The 26,899-nt window shown below is 42.8% G+C and overlaps 1 protein-coding gene and 1 non-coding gene across 14 annotated transcripts in view; both read left to right on the forward strand.

The window, feature by feature from the left end:
• Ep400 (E1A binding protein p400) overlaps positions 1 to 26,899 on the forward strand; it is a 105,001-nt gene that overhangs the window by 48,961 nt on the left and 29,141 nt on the right. For 10 of the 13 annotated variants that reach the window (XM_057765710.1, XM_057765707.1, XM_057765711.1 and 7 more), the window contains 15 exons: positions 1,439 to 1,575; positions 3,480 to 3,649; positions 4,088 to 4,262; positions 4,369 to 4,505; positions 7,758 to 7,944; positions 12,240 to 12,406; positions 13,677 to 13,846; positions 14,765 to 15,007; positions 16,809 to 16,973; positions 18,219 to 18,377; positions 19,547 to 19,641; positions 20,089 to 20,360; positions 22,050 to 22,252; positions 22,482 to 22,651; positions 24,307 to 24,503. In XM_057765710.1, coding sequence (XP_057621693.1) covers positions 1,439 to 1,575; positions 3,480 to 3,649; positions 4,088 to 4,262; positions 4,369 to 4,505; positions 7,758 to 7,944; positions 12,240 to 12,406; positions 13,677 to 13,846; positions 14,765 to 15,007; positions 16,809 to 16,973; positions 18,219 to 18,377; positions 19,547 to 19,641; positions 20,089 to 20,360; positions 22,050 to 22,252; positions 22,482 to 22,651; positions 24,307 to 24,503 — 2,647 coding nt within the window. The remainder of the gene's footprint in view (positions 1 to 1,438; positions 1,576 to 3,479; positions 3,650 to 4,087; positions 4,263 to 4,368; positions 4,506 to 7,757; positions 7,945 to 12,239; positions 12,407 to 13,676; positions 13,847 to 14,764; positions 15,008 to 16,808; positions 16,974 to 18,218; positions 18,378 to 19,546; positions 19,642 to 20,088; positions 20,361 to 22,049; positions 22,253 to 22,481; positions 22,652 to 24,306; positions 24,504 to 26,899) is intronic. The other 3 variants (XM_057765718.1, XM_057765719.1, XM_057765720.1) reach the window with 1 other exon arrangement.
• LOC130872317 (small nucleolar RNA SNORA49) lies at positions 23,959 to 24,091 on the forward strand. Its single transcript, XR_009056924.1, has one exon. It is a non-coding gene; the product is annotated as a small nucleolar RNA SNORA49 (small nucleolar RNA).

The following is a 26,899-nucleotide window of genomic DNA, read 5'->3' on the forward strand; positions in this document are numbered from 1 at the left end:
CTTCCTTCCTTCCTTCCTTCCTTCCTTTCATGCTGGGGATTGAATTCAAGGCCTCGTGTGTGCTAGGCAAGGCTTTTCTAGTGTTCCACATGCTTAGTTCTACCCATTACTAATTTTTTATATGTTTTACATATATGAATGTCTATATAGCACATGGATGCCTGGTGCCCATAGAGGCTAGAAGAGGCATTGACTCTCCTGGAACTGGAGTTAAAATCATCTATGAGCTGCCTTGTGGGTGCTGGGAACCAAACCTAGGTCCTGTGCAAGAACAGTAGTGCTCTCCCACTCTAGGTTTTAATCCTATTTTACTAGAGAAAGCCATTTTGGGTTTGGTCATGTTTCCTTACTTGTAAGGTTGTATATTTAGAGTTTAAAGATTGAATTTTAATTTTTAAATTATGTGTATGTTGGTGTCTGTGTGTAGGTATGTGTGTTTGTGTATGGGTACCTATCAAGGCCAGAGGTGTTAAATCTTCCTGGAGCCGCCTGATTGTATGTGCTGGGAATCAAACTTAGGTACTCTGCAAGAGCCATCTCTTTGACCTGTTGTTTAGATAGATCCTGCCTTGATCCTTAGCACTAACCACCAAAAGGACAAAAATGTTTATTGACTTCTGATAAGTTTTTTTCTCTGAAACTTCTGTTGAAATGGTGGTTTTCTCTTGAACACTTTCTTTTCAGAATCAGCAGGGATGCTTCAGCAGTTGGCCACAGATAGGTGAAGTGTAGCATTACTTTAAATCAGCTATTTCTGTCTTTGACCCTTAATTGTATTCATTTCATTTATGACACAGAAATTGAAGTTTGTTTTCTGGGTTACACCTTCTGACTTGTAAAATGCTGTTTTCAGACTAAATTTGATCACTGGGTCAATTGGATATTTCTCTACCTAGAAGTGCCTAAGGAGGTACCTGTCTGTCTGGACTGCAGGTCATTTGCTACTGGGAAGGTTCAATCAGGGTCTGAGGTCCCAAGTCAGGAGCTGTCTTGTTTTGGATTGTTGTTTGCCATAGACATAAGTTCTTTTTTTTGTTGTTAGTAGTTTGTTTTTTAAGATAAGGTCTCACTGTCCAGTTTTGGCTGACCTAGAACTCATAAAACTCTGTCTGCCTCTGCAGGGATTAAAGGCATGCACCACCACACCTGGAACAGACAAGAGTTTTTTTCTCTGGGTCATGATAAAAGTTCATATGGTTGTCAGTGGATCCTGGTTTTCTTTTTGTCTGTTCTTTTTATCACTGTTTCTGGAGAGCCTGTCCCCTGTCACAGTGCAGCAGGGATGCACCTGCCCCTATTCTGGGCAGTGTATCTATGCTGGAGGATAGTTTTTGTTTCCTTGGTATTTGCTTTTCCCCATGGGCCACATACTTAATAAGCTAATCAAACTCAGCTTTAGGTACCTGGATCTCACATATCTTTTTATTTTATTTTATAGGTAATTGGGGCCCTCATCTTGTTGTCATGAGGAGTTGTAACATACTCAAGTGGGAACTTGAGTTGAAACGCTGGTGTCCTGGCCTCAAAACTCTTTCTTATGTTGGCAGCCACAGAGAACTCAAAGCAAAGAGACAGGTACTGCCACCCAACCCCTACCACCCTCTCTCTTAGTTTATTTTGCATTGCTGGGGATCCACCCAAGTTTCACATATTCTAGACAAGAGGTGTGCCAGTGAACACCCTTAGCCAAGCATCTTTTAAATACGATATACAGTGGCTGGAGAGATGGCACAACAGATAAAAGAACTTGCTGTGTAAGTCTGACAACCTAATTTTGATCGTTAAAAGTTGTCTGAAGGTTTAAAAGAGTTTTCTTCATAAAGTTCTTCTCTAACCCCTACATGTGTGTTGTGGTGCACACATGCCTACACAGACATATCTCACACATGTCCCACAATAATAATTAAGCTTGAAATAAAGCTAGACATCTTAATTTTTCTTAACATAGAATCTCCTTATGTAGCTCAGGCTGCCTTCAACCATTCGATCTTCCTGCTTCAGCCACGTGAGTACTTTACATGCTGCTTAATGTGATTATTTGTATCATTGACTTTTTTTTTTCATTTTTATTTGTTTATTATACAGTGTTCTACCTGCCTGTACACCTCCACTGTAGACCAGAAGAGGGCACCAGATCTTATTATAGATGGTTGTGAGCCACCATGTGGTTGCTGGGAAATTGAACTCAGGACCTCTGGAAAAGTAGCCAGTGTTCTTAACCTCTGAGCCATCTCTCCAACCCCAATAACATTTATTTGTAAGCTACCAAATATATATGTGGTTCTAGAATTTGAGTCCTTAGAAACATAGAGGACACAGGGTGGACACCCAGTTCCCTGGGTGAAAGCTGCTTAGACTTTAGGCCCCATTTGCCCTCTGGGCTGCATAGAACTTCAAGTAGAGTGCTTGCTTTCTTGGCATGTGTGGACTGAGTTCAGTTCCCAGGAATGTAAGGAAAATAGTTCAGAAATGAGTTCTTGTCTGAAGAGAGAGTGCAGTGCTTCTTGCCTCAAGACTGTGCTAATTTTCACAAGCTTAATGGAGTGTGTGAGTTCTCCTGAGTTCTTAATAGTTTCTGTGGATTATTCACAGGAATATTTGTGACAGAAGTTTCCTTTGGCCCCTAATACTTAATAGTGCCAGGACCCAAGTGAATGTGTATAGATCAGTTTCCATTATTTGAAATTTTGGCTCAGGATTAAGACACTACGTCAAGTAAAATTTATTAAGGGTGGGTCTTTAGGTACATTTCCTCTTTTACAATCTGTCTTGGTCTTTTTCTCTTGCTGTTAAAAATACAAAGCAAAACATCCTCCTCCAAAAAACACCACAGAGAAGATAATTATAAAGAGCAGAAATGTATTGTTTGAAGTTCTAGAGATTGGAAGTCTTAAGGCCAAGTTTCAGATAGGTTTGACATCTGGCAAGGGCTTGTTTTCATCATCTAAGATGACACTTTTCTTGTTGTGTGCTTACCTGGGGGAAGGCAGAAATGCAGAATGGTTTCACTTGGATCTTTGCTACCTTTTCATAAAGCTCTGACTTATACTTAGGGACTGAGAAGGTCCAACTCTTAATATTGCCACAGTGGGAATCCAGTCACCATAGTTTTAGAGGGGATGCATTAGACCATATTCCATTCTACACTTGCTTTAAATATCTTGTTGCAGTTAGTTGCCATGTAGACATCTGCATTTCTTACCTTCCTTGTTTAGATTATACACTATAAAAACCAGAATTGTCTGTGGTAATCTGTTTTCCAAGTGAAAATTTCTAGTGCCTTTTAAAGCAGCCTAATTTGTCATTGAAAGGTTCTAGAAGAACAGAGAAGAATAAGGATGCCTTGAATTTTTTCTTGTGTAGTTGTTATGAAGAATAGGTCGGATTGCTGGTGATGTGTGTAGCTTGTCTGAGTGATTGCCCAGCAGAGCTCTTCAGATGGTTTCAGGGAAGACAGGGCGCTTCTTTCTGTGTTGCAGGAGTGGACTGAGCCCAACAGCTTCCACATCTGCATCACGTCCTATAAGCAGTTCTTCAGGGGCTACACTGCCTTCTCAAGGGTGCACTGGAAATGCCTTGTCATTGACGAAATGCAACGGGTGAAGGGCATGACTGAGCGGCACTGGGAAGCCATCTTCAAGCTGCAGAGGTCTGACCTCACTCAAGTGTTCTGTCCTTTCCAAATCTCCAAGTGTTCTTTGTTCTTACCTAAAGATTCTTAAACTTGAATCATTGCATACATATATTAATTTAGTGAAGAGAAATTTCCATCTTCTTTGTCATAGCGTGTTGGACCTGAGACAGAGTCCCTTTGTTGAGTCCTTTTCTTTTGAGACAGGGTCTTACTATAAAGTTGTGGCTAGCCTGGACTCTGTATGTAAGCCAGGCTGGCCTTTGTATTTAGAAGTCTGCCTGCCTCTGACCCCACCTCTTTCTCCAAGTGTTGTATGTCCTACTGTGCCTGTCCATTCTTGAAGGCATATGTATAGTTGCTGTCTTCACTTTCCTCCACACATTGCCAAGGAGAAGAGTTATGCAGCCTCCTTGTGTGTTTCAGAGTTCAAACATTGTTCCGTTTTGTTTGTAGCCAGCAGCGCCTGCTTCTGATCGACGTGCCTCTGCATAACACTTTCCTGGAGCTCTGGACCATGGTACACTTTCTCATTCCTGGGATCTCCAGGCCTTACCTGAGCTTCCCCCTGAAAGCTCCCAATGAGGAAAACCAGGATTATTATCACAAAATGGTCATAAGATTACACAGGGTATGTTTGCTTTGGTGACTGCAGCTGACTCATTTAAAGCATATTTGCCTTCTGCTAAATATATCATGGCATTATTTGGGGAGAAAATGGTTGTTATTTTCTTCAGGTCACACAGCCATTTATTTTGAGGAGAACAAAGAGAGATGTGGAGAAACAGCTGACCAGGAAGTATGAGCATGTTCTGAAGTGCCGCCTTTCCAGTCGGCAGAAGGCCTTATATGAGGATGTCATCCTACAGCCTAGGTAAGTGCTGCTTTGCCCACCTGCCCCTCAGCAATGAAAAGCAGATGCACCCTGTTGCCTCAGTGAGTATGCCTATAATTGAGTCAACCAGGAGCTCTGCCATCTCCAGAACATCCCCTCTTAGCATTCCTGCTTATTCTGCATTTAGATACGTTTTATATTCACACCTGCCATTTGTGTAGCTTGATGTCTGTTCTGCTGCCTGCTGCTCGTTACATTAGCTTTGGTGGTTAGTGTGAACTCAACTGGTTGACCAGCTTACTCTTTAAAAGTAGCTACCGCTCTACCGGGTCAGTATGGTCTTTCTGGAGGTAACCACGGCATAGTTTCCATGTCATGTTATAGCATCCTGTGACCTAAATAGGTCATCTCCCAACTCTTGCCTGGTAGCCCTATATGTCATTTAGTGGACTCAACTTTTATCCTCTGAATCCTCTTCAGGGCTGCTTTGATTCTTTTGTGCTCTCTGGTGTCTTATGTCTAAAACAAATTCAAGAACTGTGGAAATAAAGTTCAAACGGATTTTAATTTTAGACTTGGAGTTCTCAGGACTTAAACAGTAACTCTTTCAACTCAAAACAGCTGAGAAGAGCCACATGTGTTTTTATTATGATCTTACATGATAGCATTCTCTCATATGTGGACCTAGTCCATGTCCATCAGGCTAGTCTGACTCACCTGGCTCACAGGTTTCCCACTCTGGGTAGGAACATGATGCTGTGGTTAAGGCATACTCAAAGCTGTCTTGTATGCACTTGCCTTAGCTAAGGCCTCCATCTACAGCTAAGGCAAGTGCATACAAAACAGCTTTGGGTGTAGGCTGTACCAGGAAGGCAGTGGGGCACAAGGCCCATTCATGATGGGCAGGTAGAACCTGGTCAGCCTCCTGCTACTTTTTGTTTGCTGAGCACAGGATTTATGTGAGTCTCTAAGAAAAAGTAATAAATATCTAAAGTTCTTGGAGTAGCCTGTAGCCACCTTGATGCCTTCAAGAAATGATTTGGCATTGCTGCACCATGTTTAAAAGGCTTACTGGAATTTTTGGGACCGAGTATAAAAGTGAATGGCTGCTCATTTATAGGCTGTTTCCCAGGAAGTCTTTGCCAAGCTGAATTAGTAATGAGACACTCAGCTTATCATCTAATGCTGAAGAGGAGCAGGGAATGCTCGCTCAAAGCATTCACTGTGATCAACCCCCCAAACACTGTAAGCTACTTGAGCAGAAAATACTTGGCCATGTTGATGTTTCAGCAAGATATTGACATTTTCTTTTTTTGACCTTAGTGATACACTAGTTCTAGCTAGTGAGAGGTAATTTTGTGGGAAGGGGGGAGCTTCTGTGGAGGTCAGGTGCCAGCAGGCAGGAGAAATACGGCTCAGTTACCCTTAAATGACTTAGATCGCCCTCCATTAGGAGGTCTAGGAAATCATTGTTCAGGGAATTTAGGCTGATTTGTGACTGTTCTAGCTGGATAGTGAGGTGCTTGTGTTTGGGAGTGATGTCATCCTTTGTGAAAATGTCAGAGGTCATAGCATTGGATCTACAACAGATGTCTAAATGATCTTTTTCTGGTTCTGTGACACCTGCTCTGAAGAGAATAACAGTGAGATTTTTCCATGTTTCCTTCCTTCTCTGTGAGCCACAATTCAAGGGCTAGTGTGTTAAGCCTTTGTGCATCTTGGTCCCATTTTTGCATTGGGGAACCAGGTTTCTAGATACAATTAGGTGCTCAGACGGCCAGACAAAAGCCTGAGGTAGGGCCCTCATTTCTATATTACACTGTCCAGATGCATAGAAACACTAAATCAGACACATTCGGGTTCTCTCGTGGCTTCTGGCTTTCTGAGGCAGCTTCATTTCTGCTCCTGTCTGCACATACACACCCCCTCACACACACACACCTGCCCTCTCTCTGGAAGCATCTGTCATTCTTAGACTCAGGGAAGTAGATCCCAGTTCTGGAAGCATCTGTCATTCTTAGACTCAGGGAAGTAGATCCCAGTTCTGGAAGCATCTGTCATTCTTAGACTCAGGGAAATAGATCCCAGTTCTGGAAGCATCTGTCATTCTTAGACTCAGGGAAGTAGATCCCAGTCTTAGCCCACTCGAAGCCAAACTTGGCAACTGTCTTTAAAATATCACATTCCACTTCTATTCTTTTAAGCTAGATGGATAGTCTGTCTTGTTTATTATTCTGGTTTTGTGCCTAGCACTGTGCAGAGACTTTTATCACAGGACTCAGACCTGGCTGTGTCTGGCTTTCCTGTTGTCCAAGTTAGGTTTACTGTGAAATTCCCTTTTGGCAGTGTTTCTCAGGATTCCCACTGTTCTCTGTTGTGTACCTAAGTTGTTTCCGAGTAGCTAAGACTGGCACTTCTCACGAGGAGCTCAGGCCACCTCCTGAGCCCAGTTCTTTCTAGGCACCTTTTTTTTTTTTTTTAAAAAAAAAGATTTATTTATTTATTATGTGTACAACATTCCTTCCATGTGTGCCTGAATGCCAGAAGGGGGCGCTGGGTCTCATTATAGATGGCTGTGAGCCACCATGTGGTTGCTGGGAATTGAACCCAGGACCTCTGGAAGAGCAGTCAGTGCTCTTAACCACTGAGCCATTTCTCCAGCCCTCTAGGCACCTTTTTGATAAGTTGCTTGGGTTTGGAGCTGCAGGCATCTCACTGTGGTTCTACATCCCTCTCTCAAGCTCTCCAGATGCCATTCTTCATTACCTGACTTGGGAGCCCCCTTCCTCGTTCAAGAGCTCTATTCCATACTGCAGTTTCCTGATCCTGGTGTGCCTGTGGATCTCTGATACTACAGCAGGTTTGGCTTGAAGCCTGCTTACCATCTCATCTGTACACTCTTCTTGCAGGACCAGGGGCTGTGCTTTCTGGGGTATTCTGATCCCACCTTCTGACTTAACTGGTTCTTTTTACATGTCAATCCATACCTTGAGTGCTTCTACTCCTCAGGTTAAGTAATCGTGATATTATTGAAACATGGTCCTTTTACAAAGGAACAGTCTTCCTTGAGATTTGACTTGTACTAACCCTGTGTCTCTGGATCTCTGGAGTGAATTAGTAGAGACCTGTGTAGGAATGTAGACTTGAATGTGCAATATGACTAATTCACTGTCTTGGGAAATCTTGTTAGTTCCTATGTTTCTGAAATTAAGGAAGTAACTGATGATGAGACTGAACGATGAACATACATTTGCCCTTGACACTGAACTCTTGCCTCTTCTCTATGAGCAGGACCCAGGAAGCTCTGAAGAGTGGACACTTTGTCAGTGTCTTGAGTGTCTTGACACGGCTACAGCGGATCTGTAACCATCCTGGGCTGGTAGAGCCACGGGTACCAGGCTCCTCCTATGCAGCAGGCTCTCTGCAGTATCGGTCAGCCTCTCTAATTCTCAGAGTTCTGGAGAGAGAGTTCTGGAAGGTAAGAGAGGGGATTCAGAAAAGCAGTGCAGGACTTGTAGTACTTCCTTTCTAGATAAACCCACATGGTTACATTGTTTCTTTCCAACTCTTCTTCTCCCAACCTTACTAATGTACAGTGTCTCAAGTTGTGACCCCCAACCATAAAATTATTTTTGTTGCTACTTCATAGCTGTAATTTTGCTACTGTTATGAATCGCAATGTAAATACCTGTGTTTTCCGATGGCTTAGGTGACCGTGGGAGGAGAGGGTTGGGTTGTTCAGGATGCACACAGGTTGAGAGCTGCTGTCCTAGCTCTTTGTGTCTAGTTTCTGTCTGTGGACTTATCTGGCTTTGCATAGCTCACAGAATTTTATCTGGATTCTTTCACACTTAGAGTATTTTCAAGGTCCATCCTCGTTGCAGTATGTCAGAATGCCATTCCTTTTAAGGGCTGGGTAGCATTCTGTTGTGAAAGGCCACATTTTGTTTGTTCTTTCATCAGGTGATTTTCACCTCTTGCTATTAGTATTGCTGATGAGAACATTCCTACAGTTTGGATTTCATTGTTCTTGTGAGTCCACTTCAGGCCAAGCTCCTGGCTTACATAGCTTTTCCATCTACTTCTTTAAAGAACTGCCAGCTTGGGGGCTGGAGAGATGGCTCAGAGGTTAAGAACATTGTCTGCTCTTCCAAGGGTCCTGAGTTCAAATCCCAGCAACCACATGGTGGCTCACAACCATCTGTAATGGGGTCGGGTGCCCTCTTCTGGCCTGCAGGCATACACACAGGCAGAATATTGTATACATAATAAATAAATAAATATTTTTTTAAAAAAAGGAACTGCCAGCTGAACCACTTGATTTGCCCTAGCAGTGTGAGGGTTTTCATGACCCTCTTTTTGTCTTTCATCCTCTTCAATGTATTGCTGCTTTCTTGTTATCTTAAGTTCCAAGAAATACATATTAGTGGTGCTGCGGAAAGCAGGATACTTGCTCTTGTCGGCCATAAATCTTGTTAGTTCTCAGCTGCTCAGCCCCAAAGTAATCACACAGAAACTATATTATTTAAATCACTGCTTGGCCCATTAGCTATAGCTTCTTATTGGCTAACTCTTACATATTAATTTAACCCATTTCTATTAATCTGTGTATGGGCACGTGACTGTGGCTTACAAAAATTGGCGTCTCTCTCTGGCGGGGCGACGTAGCTAAATTCTGCCCTGTTGTAGGTTCAAAGCAATTTCTTTATTCATTAATGGTAATCACAGCATACAGAGGGAATTCCCACATCATCTCCCCTTTTCTGTTTAAATAAAAAGGAAGGTTTTAACTTTAACATAGTAAAATTACATATAACAAAACAGGTATCAAGCAAGAATTACAGTTACAGTATTTATAATCACTTTATCTTTTATCACAACTAAGGGAAAGTGTAACTATAAATTCTTCAACTCCATCAAAGACTCCAGAAGGATATAATATTACTTAAGCAAACAGGAAGTGCATTGCAAGTAACTTCCAAAACTCTAGAATTGACAGAGACATCTTGCTGTGTGGACAGTCACCCAAAGTTCTTCTGTATTGTTGGGGCATCCATCTTCAGCCTCTAAGCCTGTAGTACCCGACAGACTTTTCCATGAAGCAGGAAATTTCAAAGACAGTTCTGCCTATATTGACAGTTTGTCAGTCACTTTCTTCATGTCCTGCAGAATGTCTGGCAGAATGTCATGAAGCAGGAACCCTGAAGGATGGTCTCACCTTTAGGAAACTTCAGCAGTCATTTTTCTGTGGGTCCTGCATGTCCAGTTCACATAGCATACCTTCAAGCAGTCTATGCAAGGGCAGTTTCTTGCCCAAATGGCTAGCAAACTCCACGAGGAGCCTCTTTGATGCCCATCTTCCTCTTGAAGTAATTGGTGCTGCCAGGAGCAAATGTGTCTCATTGTCATGAAAAGTTCTAAGATTTAAAACATTTTAAATGCCATATTCTGTAGTCTTTGAAAGGTTTGAAGAGTGCTTATTCATCTGAAATATATCTCTATACATCTAGAAAATCTAACTAACATGACTACAAGTTTGATTATTATATATGATTATCTATTAACCTATATTTCTTAATTATACATTACATTTTTAAGTGAACTATATACAGTCACAATACTTTAATCAAGAACAGAAATATATATATATATATATATAAAACACAAAATTGACCTTAAATTTGTATCAACAAACCAAGAGTCATGCCAGTGTAAATCTCTATAGCATATCCTCCTTTAAATGTAAACAAACATTTATAAACAATATTTGGGAATATGGGCATAGTTCTTTCCTTACTGCTACCTGCTTTTTGCTGCCCAAGTAATTTTTGGAGGTGTTCATGGCGACTTTTCAGGGGATCTTGGTGCATCAGACTACATCAGTCTGGAAGTATTCCACAGGTTCTTATCCTCTGTGGACACAAAGGGAGAACCGCTTTTCCAAAGCAACTTATTCTTGAAGACAAGAGACCTTTAAAGTATATACTTTGATTACTTAGCTCCTTCACAGTCAAAAATTCAGAGAAAACACAATAATATACATACTCCAGACCTTCTATGTATATTCCATCTTTACGTGGCTTATTTTTATTACTCTATTACTTTTTCTGCAAGTTTAATATTTATTATCTGTACTCCCTTAATCTATGACTGTACTCTGTCTCTTTAAAGGCTCTTTTATATTTTTTTATAAACCATTTACTTTTTTTTTTAAAGAGATTTATTTATTTATTGTGTACAGTGTTCGGCCTCCTTGTATGCCTGCAGGCCAGAAGAGGGCTCCAGATCTCATTACAGATGGGTTGTGAGCCACCATGTGGTTGCTGGGAATTGAACTCAGGACCTCCAGAAGATCAGCCAGTGCTCTTAACCTCTGAGCCATCTCTCCAGCCCAACCATTTACTTCTTTTTATAACTCTCTGTACTCTTTTTCTTCTCTCTCCCAGGCTTATGTACATTTTTAAAACACACTGTTTCTAATTTAGAGGTCTTTTTCATCTGAATTTGTCTTTATTGTGTATCTGTAATTACTTTCTTACTAGAAGTATTTCTTAAAATGCTAAGCCCTTCTTATGAACGTAAGCAGCACCATTGCTAGGGGAATTACGGCACTGTCTGTTTACCCCACCCAGCCCAGCATGGTGGAGCTGTTTGCTACCTCTGAGAGCCATGCTCACAGCCCCATTTTTAGGTACACAGCCAGTCTGTGTTGCCATTAAGCAAGTTGTAGTACTCTGTTCACAAACCCCATTTAAGTGCTTGGCCTTCAGAAAGAGCCAGAGGTCGCGCTGGCAGCACAGCCCAGAAAGCCTGCATTTCAAAATGGCGTGGCTTTTTTCTGCTACCACTGAATCAGGAAAACCTCTCTTAAAGGAGCCACAGCATGCCACCAGCAAGCAAAGCCCTTTTGGGAAAATAAATGTGGCTAAACTTTGTTTTTTAGTGTCTAGAATTCCTTTCCAGGTTTTCTCAGGTTTTTATATGGATGTAGTTACCCACATTGGTGTGCCAATTTGTTGTGGGGGGACCAATTGTTAGTTCTTGGCTGCTCAGCCCCAAAATAATCACACAGAAACTGTATTATTTAAATCATTGATTGGCTTCTTATTGGCTAACTCTTACATATTAATTTAGCCCTTTCTATTAATCTGTGTATCACCATGGGGCTGTGGTTTACTGGGTAAAGTTTTGGAGTCTGTCTCTGGTGGGGCTACATGGCTTCTCCCTCTCTCTGCCTTCTTCCTCCCAGCATTCAGTTTAGTTTTCCCTGCCTAGCTAAGTTCTGCCCTGCTTTAGGTCCCAAGCAGTTTCTTTATTCATTAATGGTAATCACAGCATATAGAGGGGACTCCCACTTCAATCTGATTGGTTCCACTCTGTCCAGCACTGAGTGGTCTTTACAGTAAACCTTATAGGAGTTGCTCCCACACACTGATCAGCACATGGAGCCCACGCTTGCCCTCTCTTCTTTCCTGGGGAAGACTGCTGTTTGTCTCCAAACTATTCAGGTTATGATTGGTTGCATATGTTTCTCTGCAGTTCCAGGTTGTCTCTCGATATCTTTGTTCATATGACATTGGGGAAAGAGAAAACAGCTGTTGTCCCATTATGAAAAGGAAATCTAGCCCAAGCATGAGACAGCTTGGCCTACCATGTGAAATAGCTTCCTCAACTGACTCTTACCTTGTAACAGGTCTTGACTCTTGGTCAGATATTTTCATCTGCCACCTATTACAAAGTGTGTCTTTTTTTTTTTTTTTCATTTCTTCTTAGGAAACCGATCTTTCTATATTTGATCTCATTGGGCTAGAAAATAAAATCGCTCGCTATGAGGCTGAATTACTGTGTAAGAAAAAGGTGACTCGGAAACTCATGGAGGAAGTCTTTGCTTCACCACCTCCGACAGCCCGGCCAGCAGCCATGAAGCTCAAGGCCAGCAGGTACGTGGATGAGTTAGAAGCAGCATGTGGTTCATCTGGCATGTTCACTATTCCAAGGATGTTCTGCTTGTTGAAAGATCAAGTGCCTGGACCATAAGCAATCCCTTCCTCTAGCTTACCTTAGTCAGTGGTGATGAGAAAAGCTGTGCTCTTGAATGTCTCATATGTCCTTGGTTTCAGTGAACACAACTACATTAACAAGATACTCAAATAGAGGCAGTGAATCCTGAGAGTCACTTCTCTTGGTTATGTTTAATAGAGTAAACTTTAGGATTTGGGGAAATGATAGGGCTGAGAACAGTCTGCTGTCTTACTAGTCAGTATATGTCATGGCAAGGTCAGACGACTGATTGGGAAGAGTACAGAGTATGTTTATGGGCCAGAACAAGGGCAGACATGGGGTCTACTCTTACAAGTGATACTACAGTATAAATGATGATTTGGAGTGAGAGAGATCATGGGGCAGGAGAGATAAGTGATGAAATCAGGATGTAAATGCTTCTGAACAGACCAAACCCAGTGGTGAAAAGGAAGCAAAATCCTGTGCCTGGGTGAAAAAGGAAAACAAGAAAATATTTATTCTTTTAGAAATAAAGAGGACATTTGTACAGATCAGAAACCCATTTTCAAGTTTATTTTCAGACTTCCTTAGGACTGTGACCTGCTTGCCATCCTTAGCAGCTCAGCTCAAGCCTGACAGACCCATATAGGAAGCCTATAGCCATTACAGACAAGGCCTTCTACTTGTACTTACCTTGTTAAAAGGTTTCTATGACTGGCTTCTTGTTTGTCCTTCCATTTTCTAGGTCAGAGAACTCTTACCTCTATGATCAAACTAGAATCAGCTGCTAGTTGGGTACTTTGTATACCTTTCCAGCTCCTGTTATTTCTGTCCATTTCATAAGCTGTCTTGTCACATGTACTAGTAGAGAATTTGATTTTTCTTTGCTGTTGCTTTAAACTGTAGTTAGATGTTATATGCCAGAGGTGTTTTTCTCTTTACATGCTTTGACATATTCCTAATAGTTGAGATTAAACAGTATTCTTATATTACTGGTTGAGATGTTGACCTTTGAGTACAGAGTTTGTCAGTGGTTCCACATGTTGGACACAAGCTTCTTGCCAACTGTTATTTGGAGCTACCTTGTTCCTGCTCCATGCCTCTTTAACTTGCCTTCCCAGCTGGTCTCTGAGGGGCAGTCCTCTAGAACCCATGCTATCTGCGATGTGGTGATGTTTGTGTCTTCTGCTTGGGCCAATGGGCATCTAGGTTATTTCAGCCTGTGCAGTATGGCCAGAAGCCTGAGGGTCGTACCGTGGCATTCCCCAGCACACATCCACCTCGGATGGCAACCACCAATGCAGCCACTGCTGCCCCACAGGGCCAGGTTCGAGGACGGCCACCGATTGCTACTTTTTCTGCCAACCCAGATGCAAAAGGTATCTTACATAATCAGCTCTCTTTTATAGAAGACTGTGGGAAAGTTCCTGCCACCCTGTTCCTGGCCTGCTGAGTGTTATAGCTACTGCTATAGGGCCTGAAAACCTCCAAATGGCCTGTGAAAATGCCACCTACAGATCTTGATGAATTGAAGACTCTTCCTTCCTTCCTCCCTCCCTCCCTCCCTCCCTCCCTCCCTCCCTCCCTCCCTCCCTCCCTCCTTCCTTCCCTTCTTCCCTTTTTTTTCTTTTCTTTTCTTTCTTTTTTTTGAGACAGGATCTTACTGTGTAGCCCAGGATAGTCTAGAATTCACAATCTCTCTGCTTCCAGTCCCCTGAGTACTGGGATTTACAGGCATGCAACACTGTGCCTGGTTGTAGAGATTTGTTTTCTGTTCTGGGTTTTCCCTATAGAAGAAAGTTCACCTTAGCTGAGCAGGTGGGCAACCTCTACAAAGTGTTTTCTTAAAGTATGTCAAGGTTGTTCAGGGAAGTTCTGAGCCTTCCTGTTGCATTTGGTGCTATTGTTTTAGTTTCCTTGGTAAGGGGACAGGGGAAGTCCTAGAAGTGGTCTTAGCCTCATCTGAAAACAGCGGTGCAGAGAGGGTGCTTCTGTGTGTTTGCAGTGCTTCCTAACAGCTGAGAGCATTTGACAGCCCTGTCTAGTTCAAGATGTTTGCCCTGTGTGTTCTGTCAGCTTTACAGGGAGCTTTAGTGATTGACAACAGGCAGAGCCTTAAGTTTCTCTTAACCCAAGGACTGTACAAGCTCCTCCATGTTTGTTTCCTAAGAGTGGGCTTCTCATTTGAGAAACTGTGAAATAATGTTTATGTAATTTCCTTAACATTCGGTTGTAAAATACTGCGTGTTATGAAGAACCTCTAACAGCTTTGCACAAAACAACCTTATTGATTGCAGCAGCAGCAGCCCCGTTTCAGAACTCTCAGGCTTCCGTCGGTGCGCCTCGACACCAACCCACCTCGACCTCCAGCACAGCAACAGGCCCAGCCCATCCTTCGAAACTGCGGGCTCAGACCGCTGTCCAGGCCTCCACCCCAGGCCCACCCCTGCCCCCGCCCCAGGCCCCCTCGCTGGTGGCCGGGCAGAGTGCACCGCCCCAGCGGCTGGTGCTTACCTCGCAGGCACAGGCCCGCTTGCCCAGTAAGTGGCCTTACTGTCCAGAGTCTGCTCTCACTGCCTTGGAGCAGTGTGTCAGGAACACGGGATGTCTGAAGAGCCTTTGCTGTCCACTGCCTCTGTCTGTCCCTCAATCCAGGCCTGGAGCGTGATGCCTGTCATGGTGGGGCCTTGCCAGAGGTCATTGTCCAGGGCTCTGCTCTGTTCTACTCCTTCTCCTCCCCATTCAACCAGCTCTGCTTTCCTCCTGTGCTGCACTGGTGTTCAGGGCTAGCACCTTCATTTAGCCTTAGCCTTAGTTCTGTTCCAGTGGTGCCGGGGTCCACTCTGGGGGGCGAGTGGTGAGACTACATGAACTACACTAGGTTTCCAGACACTGTTAGTTTTTGGTTTCTCACATATTTCCAAGTTTAAACTTGGCATGAATTCTTCCTCAACAGAGACATTTCTCAACAATTCAGTGACTAAAACAGCTAATTGTTAACTAATTTTTTCTTAACTAAGAATTTTGTGCTGCCAGCAGTGGGATTGGCAGATTTCCAGATCTTCTATAGACCAGTATCCAGCCTAAATGGGAATTATGCCAACTTAAAGTATTATAGATCATAAAATGTTTCTTATTTATAATGTAGCAGAGTCACATTGAGGCCTTTTTGGAAAACTGGGAAGGGAGGGAAAAGCCTCAGGAAAGACTGGGAATCTCTTCTCTGGCCAGCAGTGAGGAGTGGTTGCCCTAGACAGTCACATGAAAGGAGAAAGCTGCGTGTACCTCATGTTTCTGTAGGTAATGAGAGTTACATTAGCATGGGAGGACTTATATGTAGTGTGTGGAATGAGTGTTTCAATTGGCTTTACCTATCTAAGAGTGCTGATGGGAGATTTACGTGTCTGTGTGTACATCTATCTCTGATTTTCATTTCCCCTTCCTTGTACACAGTCATTTTGTGTGCAAGGCATCTTGAGGTAGTTTGGAGTCCTTCACTAACCGTTCTCCTTGTGGCACTTTTACTAACCCTGACATGGGTTTTCTTGGGACAGGAGCATTTGAACTTGGATAGCATTTGTTGGGTAAAACCTTTAAGTTTCTGATCATTTGCTCTGAAATATCAAATTCTCTGAGCTCAATTGAATTAGTGTAAACTTAAGAGTTTTATATCTGACTTACTTATTTAAGCTTTCCTAGACTTAGAAGCATGTGCAATTAAAATTTGTTGTTTTATGTTGATGATACGATCTTATTTGCTGGACACATTTTCAAATTTTGTGAGTCCTTTGAAGATTTTCCAATTTAATACAAATAGACTTCTGATATATTTTATATTTACTGGTTTTCTCCTTTTATTACTTGTAGAGAAAAGTAAAAGTTTCCTTAATAGTTTGATGAGTTGATACTAAAAGTCCTTACCAGTTGTGATTAAGTAGATTAACCACTAAAGTCTGATATTTAATAGTATTTTTCTTTTGTTTTAAAATAACTTTTTTTTTTTTTTAATTTATTATGCATACAATATTCTGTCTGTGTGTATGTCTGCAGGCCAGAAGAGGGCACCAGACCTCATTACAGATGGTTGTGAGCCACCATGTGGTTGCCGGGAATTGAACTCAGGACCTTTGGAAGAGCAGGCAATGCTCTTAACCACTGAGCCATCTCTCCAGCCCTAAAATAACTTTTTTAAAAATGATAGAAAGCAATACCTAACTAGTTTTTTGAAAACATTTGAGCACAGTGTAGGCAATCATTATATATAGCAAGTGACTGGTGTGTAATGGTCACTAACTTCACTGCACGTGACGTCAGCTCAGCTTTTCTTCTGTGTTTTAACAGGTGGGGAAGTAGTGAAAATAGCTCAACTGGCATCCATCGCGGGGCCACAGAGCCGTGTTGCCCAGCCAGAGACACCTGTGACACTGCAGTTTCAGGGGAACAAGTTTACCCTGTCACATAGCCAGTTGCGGCAGCTAACAGCAGGCCAGCCTCTACAGTTACAAGGTAAGAGACAGCCAGCTGATACTCATGTTGAGAAGGACAGAGATATGCACTTGAGAACCTGTCTGGATGGCAGGGTAACTTGACCACTGAGTTTCAGGTTCTTCATCCAGAAGTGATGGTAACGAGTCTCACATCAGGGCTTATTAAGGAATGATGAGATAGCATTATTGAGTCACTTTGTCAGTGCTCTAAATAAGTGATACTCTTTGGTTTGTTTGTTTGTTTTTATCAGTACCATCTTTTCTTTGAAAAGTTTTCTCTTTTGTAAGTCAGAGTAGAAATGTTTGTTGCTTTCTAATTTGAGTGTGCCAAAAGATTGGCAATTTATGTAGGGGAAATGTTCTACCTACCCATCTACCTGTCAGTTGGATTCTTACTATGTTGTCCAGACTGACCTGTGACTTCTGAGATCAAGCCATCCTCCTGCCTCAGTCTCATAGCTGAGGCCTCAAGAATTGTGCCAGATTCAAGTTTTAATTTTAACTCTGGGATCCAAAGCTCTCATACCTTGTGCTAAGAATCTGTAGTTACTGCTTTCAAAGAAATGGAGGTAGTGAAATTTGAGTAGTTCCTTAAAATTAATCTTGAGTGATATGTAACAATAGTTGCAGCTTCTTTAGCTACATCCAGCACCAGGTGATCACTGGCTGCTTACCTTCAGGTTAAGATTTCACAGGTATCTATGGCAGTACTAGTTTCCCTGCACACCGGCCCAGTAGCTTCAGAAGACTCTACCCTGAATTCTGCTGCATGACTGTCATGCACTTCAGTGCCTGTGCCCACAGGGCTCGAGACTCAAGACTCAGGGCTCTCTGTGAATGTCGTTGGTGGTTTATTTGGTTGTCTTGTCACACATTTGGTGATAAGGTTTGGGCACACATAATAGAAAAGTTACAGTCATCATGAGTACCTGGGCTCTTTCTGGTAGTTTTTCATCCTTTTGGCAATAGCTACATGGGTCTGGGAGTGCTTCTGTGACCTTCACAGCCTTAGGACAACTGTACTTCTCATTGGGTACGTGCCTAGATATGTGCAGGGTTAGTGGTCTTTTTTTGATGTGGTATAAAGCAAACTGGTTTTCTGTCTCTGGGATTTTCAAACTATTCCGTCCTTCATCAGTTACTGAGCTGCGGATATGTTTACTTATGTAATGTGATGTGTGTGCAGTATACTGTATTGGGAAGTGGCTAGCGTGTTACTGTGAACACACTGTTTCTGATGCCCCTGGTGGACGTGTGGTTGCAGGTAGTGTGCTCCAGATCGTGTCAGCCCCCGGGCAACCCTACCTGCGAGCCCCTGGTCCTGTGGTGATGCAGACCGTGTCTCAGGCAGGCGCTGTGCATGGCGCCCTGGGAAGCAAGCCCCCAACCAGTGGCCCTAGCCCCGCGCCCTTGACCCCACAAGGTAGGGTGTTCTGAACAGGAGGAGGGCTTGGTGAGAACGTCTTTCTGATTTTTCTTTGCAATGACTGGGAGGGGTCATGCACCTCAGGCCACGGGCCTTCTTGTATGTCAAAACCTTATTTGTGATAGTTCGGTTTCCACACATGTCATGGCATCAGCTTTGCTTATTTCTTTTGCTCCCAAATGTACTAGTTGAATATGACCAAACCCCACTGTCCTATTCTAATAAAAAACTGTGGAGGTCAGAGAGTTGGTTCATCAGTTAAGAGCGTTTGTTGATTTGCAGCGGACTTGGGTTTGTTTCCTTGCACCCACATGGTGGCTCACATCTGTGACTCAGGGGATCTGTCACCCTCTTCTGACCTCTGCAGGCACCAGGCACACATGTGGAACACAATATACATGTGGGCAAAACACTGATACTTTAAGGCATGTATATATATAGGCATAATTATATATAATGTATATTAATAAAAATAAAACTTTATTATATGTTTACATTGTATGTATATATACTATATATAATATATGTATGTGTATATATGTGTACACACACACACAAAGGAAACTTAGGATGCACAAAATGTTGAGTAACTTTGCCTAGAGCTCCCTGAGAGTAGAGTGCTTGGTGTGCAGGCTTTTCACACTGCTCTAGCTGGCTGTTGCCCAAATGCTGCTGGGTTCCAGCTTCTGTCCTTTTTTCTGCCCACTTCTCTAAGTCCCAACCCTTGCCTGGATGTGCTCAGTATATTAGAACTGGTGGGTGGGTTTGATTCATGGGCAAGCAAGGAGCTATTACTCACTATTTGCTGATGACCTGTAGTTTTTCACCAGTGTAGGACAAAGGAGGATATGAGGCTGGCTTGGGCAGGGACAGGTATGTGACCTGTCTATTTCAGAACAGTCCTCATTCCAGTTCTAGACGTAGCTTTGATGCATTCGATGCTTAGATCCAGCTCCTTTTATATTCTTGGGATTTCAGGAGCTAACCTTGGCCTGGCAGTCCACCTTTTTGAATGAAAAACATATTGGCTTTCCTTTCTGTTTTTTTCTTTTGGGGGTAGGGAGTGTAAGGTTGTTAGGGATGGTGCTCCTCAAGCATTCCAAGCAAGTGTTCTAGCATTAAACTGCACCCTCATTCCCTTCAGCTGTTTGCTTTTACATTTGTAGTTGGTGTTCCAGGTCGAGTAGCAGTGAGCGCTATGACTGTTGGAGAACCTGGGCTGGCTTCCAAACCAGCTTCTCCTGCTGCAGGGCCCACCCAGGTAAGGCTTAGATGCAGGGCACATGTGAGAAATGCACAGTGTTGAGGCAGGCAGTTTCAGGGTCTTTTCTGTGGCAGCCAAGATTCCCGTGGGTCCTTTTCAGTTTATGAATTTCAAAGATGCACATGCTCTTTGAAATAGAGCCTTGATTTAACACTCATTCCCAATGAAAGAAATTGACCTGGGTCTCTAATTGCAGACATCAAGGTCTTCATCCCTTTTGTCTTGTCTTTTCCTCTGTTATAAATGTTATCTATCTTGGGAGGAGGAGAGAGAAAGCTCTCTGCCTCTTTATTTTTTTTTCTGCTTGTAGTCCATAGAAGTAGGCCATGGATGTTGAAATGAATGTGTGTATAATAGTTCCCAAAGTGTTTAGTGAGATGATTTTTGTCTGGTTGTTTCCCAAATGACTTTGCTTTTGTCATTTTTTTCCCTGATGTGATCAAGGAGGAAAAAAGCAGACTTTTGAAGGAACGCTTGGATCAGATGCATTTTGTTAATGAGCGGCGCTGTTCCCGAGCTCCAGTGTATGGCAGAGACTTGCTGCGGATTTGTTCCCTGCCTGCTAGAAGGAAGAGGCCTTTGTGCTGGTCTTTAGATAGCAACCTTGGGACAGGTGCCAGAGTAGCAAACTGTTACATGTCACCCTCAAAAAGTAAAGGTGATCTGGTTGTGACATTGGATCAATGTCAAGAATCTCTTCAAGATGTTCTTGACAGGTGAGTTAGTTTATGCAGGTAAATATTTTTTATCCTTTATTTTTTGTTCTTTTACTCTGCTACATAAGCAATTCTCTTCTTTTAATTTTGGTTCTCAGGTAGCACAGGCTGGCTTCCAATTCCATGTAACTGGCCTAGACTTTCCTTGAACTGCTAATGCTCTTGCCTCCTCCTCTCAAGTGCTGGTATGAGTCACCACATCCTGTAGTACTTCATTCTTTGGACTTTTTTTTTATTTTATATTTTTTTAATGTTCTTATTTCTAATTGCTTTCCCCCAGGTTGTCCTTTTGAGTTTCTTGGGGGTTTAAAATGGTTTGGGATCTCTGTCTTTGGGACAAGAGGACCTGGTTATTGGGCTATTAGCTAGCTCTTTTAGAAAACTGACCCAGAAAACTAGCCATATGCTACTTGGGGACATTGAAGAACAGAATTCAGAACAAGTTAGTAGACCAGTGCTAGTGGCTGGGTGCCACTGCCATCACACTGTTCCTGCTAGGCCTTGATATTTCTGCTTCTGTTTAGACTATTGACCCTCTATGCGAGTTTCTGTATGCCCTGGCGCTGCTCTCCAGGCTCAACTTCTGGCTCATTTTCTTTGTCTGACTGAACTATGTTGTTAATCCCTGTCCAAAGGAAGGCCCTGATTACCCAGTGCCTGAGCTCAGTGTTCAGAGCCTGCCTTTCAGGTCTCAGATCAATGAATTAGTGAAGAAAAAAGCAGGGAACCCTTCCTATGCTGAGCCACCTATGTCAGGGCTTCCCAGGTTGTGTGCTAGATTTGCAGCCATTTGTTCTCATGCCTTTGTTTATCTTTGAAATGCTGGTTGTCTTTATACATCACAGAGGACCACTTCAGTGGAAATGTACTTGGGAGCTAACCACCAAGACGCAGCTTCAGGGACTGGAGAGACAATTTAAGAAGTTAAGAGCCCATATTACTTCTATAGAGGACTCAGTTTGGTTCCTAGCCCCCATGTTAAGGAGTTCACAAGTGCTTCAAGTTCCAGGAGATCTGATGTCTTCTGGTCTCTAAAGGCACTGCATGCATATGTACAAACCCATACTTAGACACACATGTGTAAACATAGCTAAAAATAAAAGTAGCTGGGCATGATAGTGCACACCTTTAATTCCAGCACTTGAGAGACAGAGGGAGCTCTAGGCCAGCTAGAGTTATTTACCCCATCTAAATAAAATAAAAAAAATATTAAAAGTAAGTAAATAAATAAAATTTAAAACTGAGTTTCGGCTAATGCCCCGGGGAAGGTTTTCTGGTGTAGCTGACTGGAGTTTAGCAGGTAGTGTCAAGCTGGCCATGGCACTGCTGTTCTGTCTGTCTGCAGCATATTCTCAGTTACATGGACCTGCAACATTTAGAAGGTTTGCATCCAGAGACAATTTACTTTTGTCCCAAGAGACCCAGCAAGAATATCTGAGCCAATGGCTATGGTCTAGAGAATGCTCTGTGCTAATCATTTAGATCTGTCCTGATGGAAGTTTCTTGGAGTGGTGTCATTTAAATGTGAAAGATTATGCTACCTTGTAGTGATAGAATCAGGAGCTTAGACTTCTTTTGTCTGGCAATATACACTGTCAGAGGGTTCTGTCTTTGGCTAGAAGCCTCACTGCTGCTGCCAGAGGCTACAAGGTTGGCACATAATAACCACACATGATTTCTGCTCCTCAGGGTGGCCTGTGTGATTCCTCCAGTAGTGGCTACGCCACCCTCCCTGTGGGTGGCAAGGCCACCGTCACTGTATAGCAGTAGGTTGCGAGCTCTGAGGCAGTGCCTGAGAGAACATACCCGTCCCTACCACCGGCAGCTGCAGCAGCTGACAGCACTGCGCTCATTGCAGTTCCCAGAGCTGAGGCTGGTACAATTCGACTCAGGTATGACAGACCCTGTTGTCATGGATTATGAAGTGTCATACACTTGTTCTGGATTATAAGACTCCCTTCCTTCCTTCCTTCCTTCCTTCCTTCCTTCCTTCCTTCCTTCCTTCCTTCCTTCCTTCCTTCCTTCCTTCCTTCCTCCCTCCCTCCCTCCCTCCCTCCCTCCCTCCCTCCCTTCCTCCCTCCCTCCCTTCTTCCCTTTTTTTTCTTTTCTTCCTTTTTTTAGGGAAGTTAGAAGCTTTAGCAATCCTGCTACAGAAACTGAAATCTGAAGGACGTCGAGTATTAATTTTATCTCAGATGGTTCTTATGCTGGACATTTTAGAGATGTTCTTGAACTTCCATTATCTCACCTATGTACGGATTGATGAAAATGCCAACAGTGAACAACGGCAGGTAAATAATCTTCCTGTCAAGGTGATTGCATGGTGTGACCCTGAATCATGGGATTCTCAAGCCTCACTTCCTACAGCTGTGAGATCAGTGTCCCATATCCCTTCTAGCATTTAGAGCATATCTAAGCTCCAAACTGACTCTCTTTTTGATTTCCGAGACAGGGCTTCTCCGTAGCTTTTGGTTCCTGTCCTGGAATTAGCTCTTGTAGACCAGGCTGACCTCGAACTCACAGAGATCCACCTGCCTCTGCCTCCCGAGTGCTGGGATTAAAGGTGTGCGCCACCACCGCCCGGCTCAAACTGACTCTTTTCCTGATGTTTTGTTCCCTCTCCTGCCAAACAAGCGTGTCTCAGAACACATAAATAGGGGTAATCTGTAGTCATATTGGGTTAGTACTGACATACTTTTAAGAGGTGCCTATATGTAGCAAAGATATGAATGCTCTTTAGACTAACTTCCAAAGAAATACGAATTGAAAAGTATATCCATGTTTTACTTGCCATATTTGCCCATTTTTAACATTTGGTTAATAGACAGTGCTGGTAGGAGCCTCTTTAGCATAACTTTAGAAAGCAGCTTGATTGCCAGCCTCAGAGAGAGATAGACACTTGATCTAGTGGTCCCTATCCAAGATTTCCACACAACAGCAAGAATGCCTCACTGCATGATTGGCACATAAAATTGTTCACTGTAGAATTGCACATGATAGGCTGTGATCAGTAACAGAGTGATTGCTCAGCATTTAGCCGAAGAGAGTACACAAAAAGGTCTGTGCCTTGACAGTGAACCACAAATTGTCTTCACAGCTCCATGTGACAAACTAGAACCAGAAGTCTCTCAATACAAGCCTGAGTACAAGGGGTCCTTAGTGCAAAAAAGATAGGGTGCTGCACAAGGCTGAGTTATCCTCTTTTTGTTCCACAGCAAACATGAGATTCCTACACAGCTTAGATGCAAATAGAAAAGAGCCTGTTTTATTGGTAATAGTATAGAAAATTGGGTTGTTATTTGAACAAAGATGATTGGTCAACTTTTTTTTTTTTGGTTTTTCGAGACAGGGTTTCTCTGTGACTTTGGAGCCTGTCCTGGAACTAGCTCTGTAGACCAGGCTGGCCTCGAACTCACAGAGATCCGCCTGCCCCTGCCTCCCTCCTGAGTGCTGGGATTAAAGGCGTGCACCACCATCGCCCAGCTGATTGGTCAACTTTTAGTTCTGTTTTGGCATGGAAATAATTTAAGAAGAAAAGTACTCACGTTTTCATTACGTACAATTCATTGTCCCAAGTGATTAGAGAGATCTTGTTGTACTTCCTCAGCCTTACTCCAGGGGCTTCTTACCTGTAGAGTGCCCTGGCATTGCCTGAGGATAGAGGAGAAAGCACAGCTCCCTCCCTAGCAAGACTCTGCTTTCTTGTGGGGCCTACAGATTGGGCTGACAGAAAGTACCAGATAGGGCATGACGTCTTATGTATATGACACCTGTAATTGTCTAAATATCACACGCAGATGCTTATGGACAGAAGGAACTGCATGCATCCAGGGTAAGATGTGATCCATGGGACAAATGAGACTGTTAAAAAACAGATCATCCAAAGTGTCAGTGGCCTCCCAATGTTCTCCAGAAATGTTTATTTGAGTACTTTGTTTCCTCTCAGGAGCTGATGAGGAGTTTCAACAGAGACAGGCGGATTTTCTGTGCCCTTCTCTCTACCCATAGCCGTGCCACTGGCATAAATCTTGTGGAGGCTGACACCGTGGTGTTTTATGACACTGACCTAAATCCAGTTATGGATGCCAAGGCCCAGGAGTGGTGTGATAGAATTGGGAGGTGCAAGGACATCCATATATACAGGTGATGACAATCCTGGCCAACTCTTAGAAGTGCACATAATGAACTTTGTAGAAGGTCTGGGTGTAGGAATTGAGTAGAGCCAGATGTAATAAATATGCTGCAGTTGAATTTTACAAATTCCTACATAACCGCAAAGTTTACTTTCCTTTTAGACATGTTTTAGTACTGTTATTTTGTCTTGTCGCTGTACTTGACATTTACTTGAATTTGTAATCAGTTGTGTGGCTTAGGCCTGGTTATTGGCTTACTGGTGTTCATTGCTCACATGTTGCATCATTTTTAGAATAACTGGAGAGCACAGTTTGTATTTGTGTTGTTCTAAGAATTATAAAATACAAAGTATCTGTTGAAAGACTTGAGATATGTCCATCTTCAAGCATTTAAATTGTAACTGGCCATTTACAACTAATTGGGAAGACTGAAGGGCCCATGGCCTACTTTTAAATTTCTGGTTGTTATTTGGTATTCTAATGTGTGAGTGTGCTGGACCCTTTACTTAGTTGGTCTAAGTGAGAGAATGGTGCTGGGTCACTGTTTTCTGCTTAGGAACACAGCATAGTCTAAACAGGCAAAAGAAATGGGCTCTAGGTTGAGTATTGGAGAAAAATATAATAAGGACTGGAGAGATGGCTCAGAGGTTAAGAGCACTGGCCGCCCTTCTACAGGTCCTGAGTTCAATTCCCAGCAGTTACATGGTGGCTCACAACAATCTGTAATGAGATCTGGTGCCCTCTTCTGGCCTGCAGGAATATATGCAGGCAGAACACTATGTACATAATAGATAAATAAATCTTAAAGAAAAAAAGAAAACTATAATAAACAGGTAAACGATAGATTGAAGGAAATGGCTTACAGTTCTTAAGGCAAAGGCCAGGTCAGTTTTATTTAAAAGTGGGACTAGAGAGGGTCTAGGAGTATGAATAGTCAATTCCAAGAGTCACAGACTGAAAAAGATGCAGTTCACTGTGGGGCAGCATGATACTGTGGTTCAGTATGAAATGTCTCACCAGGCCTAAAGACAGGCAGCATGTCAAAGAGAAGCTGAGTCTGATAATGGAAGCTGCCATGTCCATGGGGGCACAGGGAGGGCCTCAGCTCTTCTAAAGCAGCATGAGAAGACTTGTTGAAATTAAAATGCTGTGTCCTTTATCCTGACTGCCCCATAGCATAAGGTTGTTCATTGCAGCAAAAATGGGGAATACTCATTAGGGTGTAGCTATACACCCGTTGCAGACAAAAGGAGAGCATATTCACAGGGACCTTCTTCATGCTTCTATGCTTGTTACACTTAGCAAAGTGTAGGTTAGCATGTCACAACAGACAGGATTTACTTCATGCTGCACACATCAAAGGCCTATCAAGGTACACCTAGGCTAAAAGCATTTTGCTAAAATAGCCTTTGCATTGGCTGCCTAGAGGAAGGGGTTGGAAAGACAATGATAAAAACATGTATTGCACAAATTCCTTACCATCTACCTCCTTATAAGGAAGGTCCTGAAGGCAAGCCAAAGTTTGATGCCACTAAAGCTTAACTTGGGAAACATTGCAGTTAGTTTATTGGGCTTACTTACAGAGCTTGTGTGGTTTCTTAAATGAATGTGGGTAACCTCAAGGCAGCAGCTGCACCCTAGAATAAATGGCAACTTCTATATAGCTGCATAGATAGAATCCCTTCTTCCCATCTTCCCTGGGCCTATACTCTAGCCCCTCCACATGCAGTTAGTGCAGAATCACATACAAAGATAAGAGTACCATGACCCTCCCCCAGTCCATCTTTCTGAGAGAACATCAGCAGTCAATAGGTCTCCATTCAATGGTGTTTTCCTGCAAGCAGGCACAGCTGATATGATGAAGATGGCTGCTTATTTTGTTTTGAGGACCACATTATACAATATATCTATTAAAAAGTCACCTACAAGGCCCGTGTGATAGCTCAACTGACTAAAGTATTTGCCACCAGGCCTGATGACCTGAACTCAATCTCTAGGACCTACAGGGTAGAGGGAGAGTTGTCACTATTACTGACAGTAGTGATAACAGTTGTGATAACAAGTTGTTCTCTGACTTCCACATATGAGTTGTGGCACATGCATGCCTGTGTGCTTATGTTCTCTCTCTCTGTTATTTTTTTAAAAAATGTTTCTCATACTAGACATGGTGGCACACACTAACAATCCCAGCATTCTGGAGGCTTAGACAGGAAGATCATGAGTTTGAAGCTAGCCTTGGCTACACAGTGATACCTTATCACAAAACCCAACTAACCTCGTGTATGTGCTATTTTACATGTGTTAAGGTGGTACCATCTTGTTTTGTGCATAAAGAGTGTTGATGTGTTTATAAACCAAAGGTAGGCAGAAATAGAGTTGTTTTGGTGGTAATCTCATGGATTAGAA

The sequence above is a fragment of the Chionomys nivalis genome, chromosome 3, assembly GCF_950005125.1.
Source record: "Chionomys nivalis chromosome 3, mChiNiv1.1, whole genome shotgun sequence".
Lineage (NCBI taxonomy): Eukaryota > Metazoa > Chordata > Mammalia > Rodentia > Cricetidae > Chionomys > Chionomys nivalis.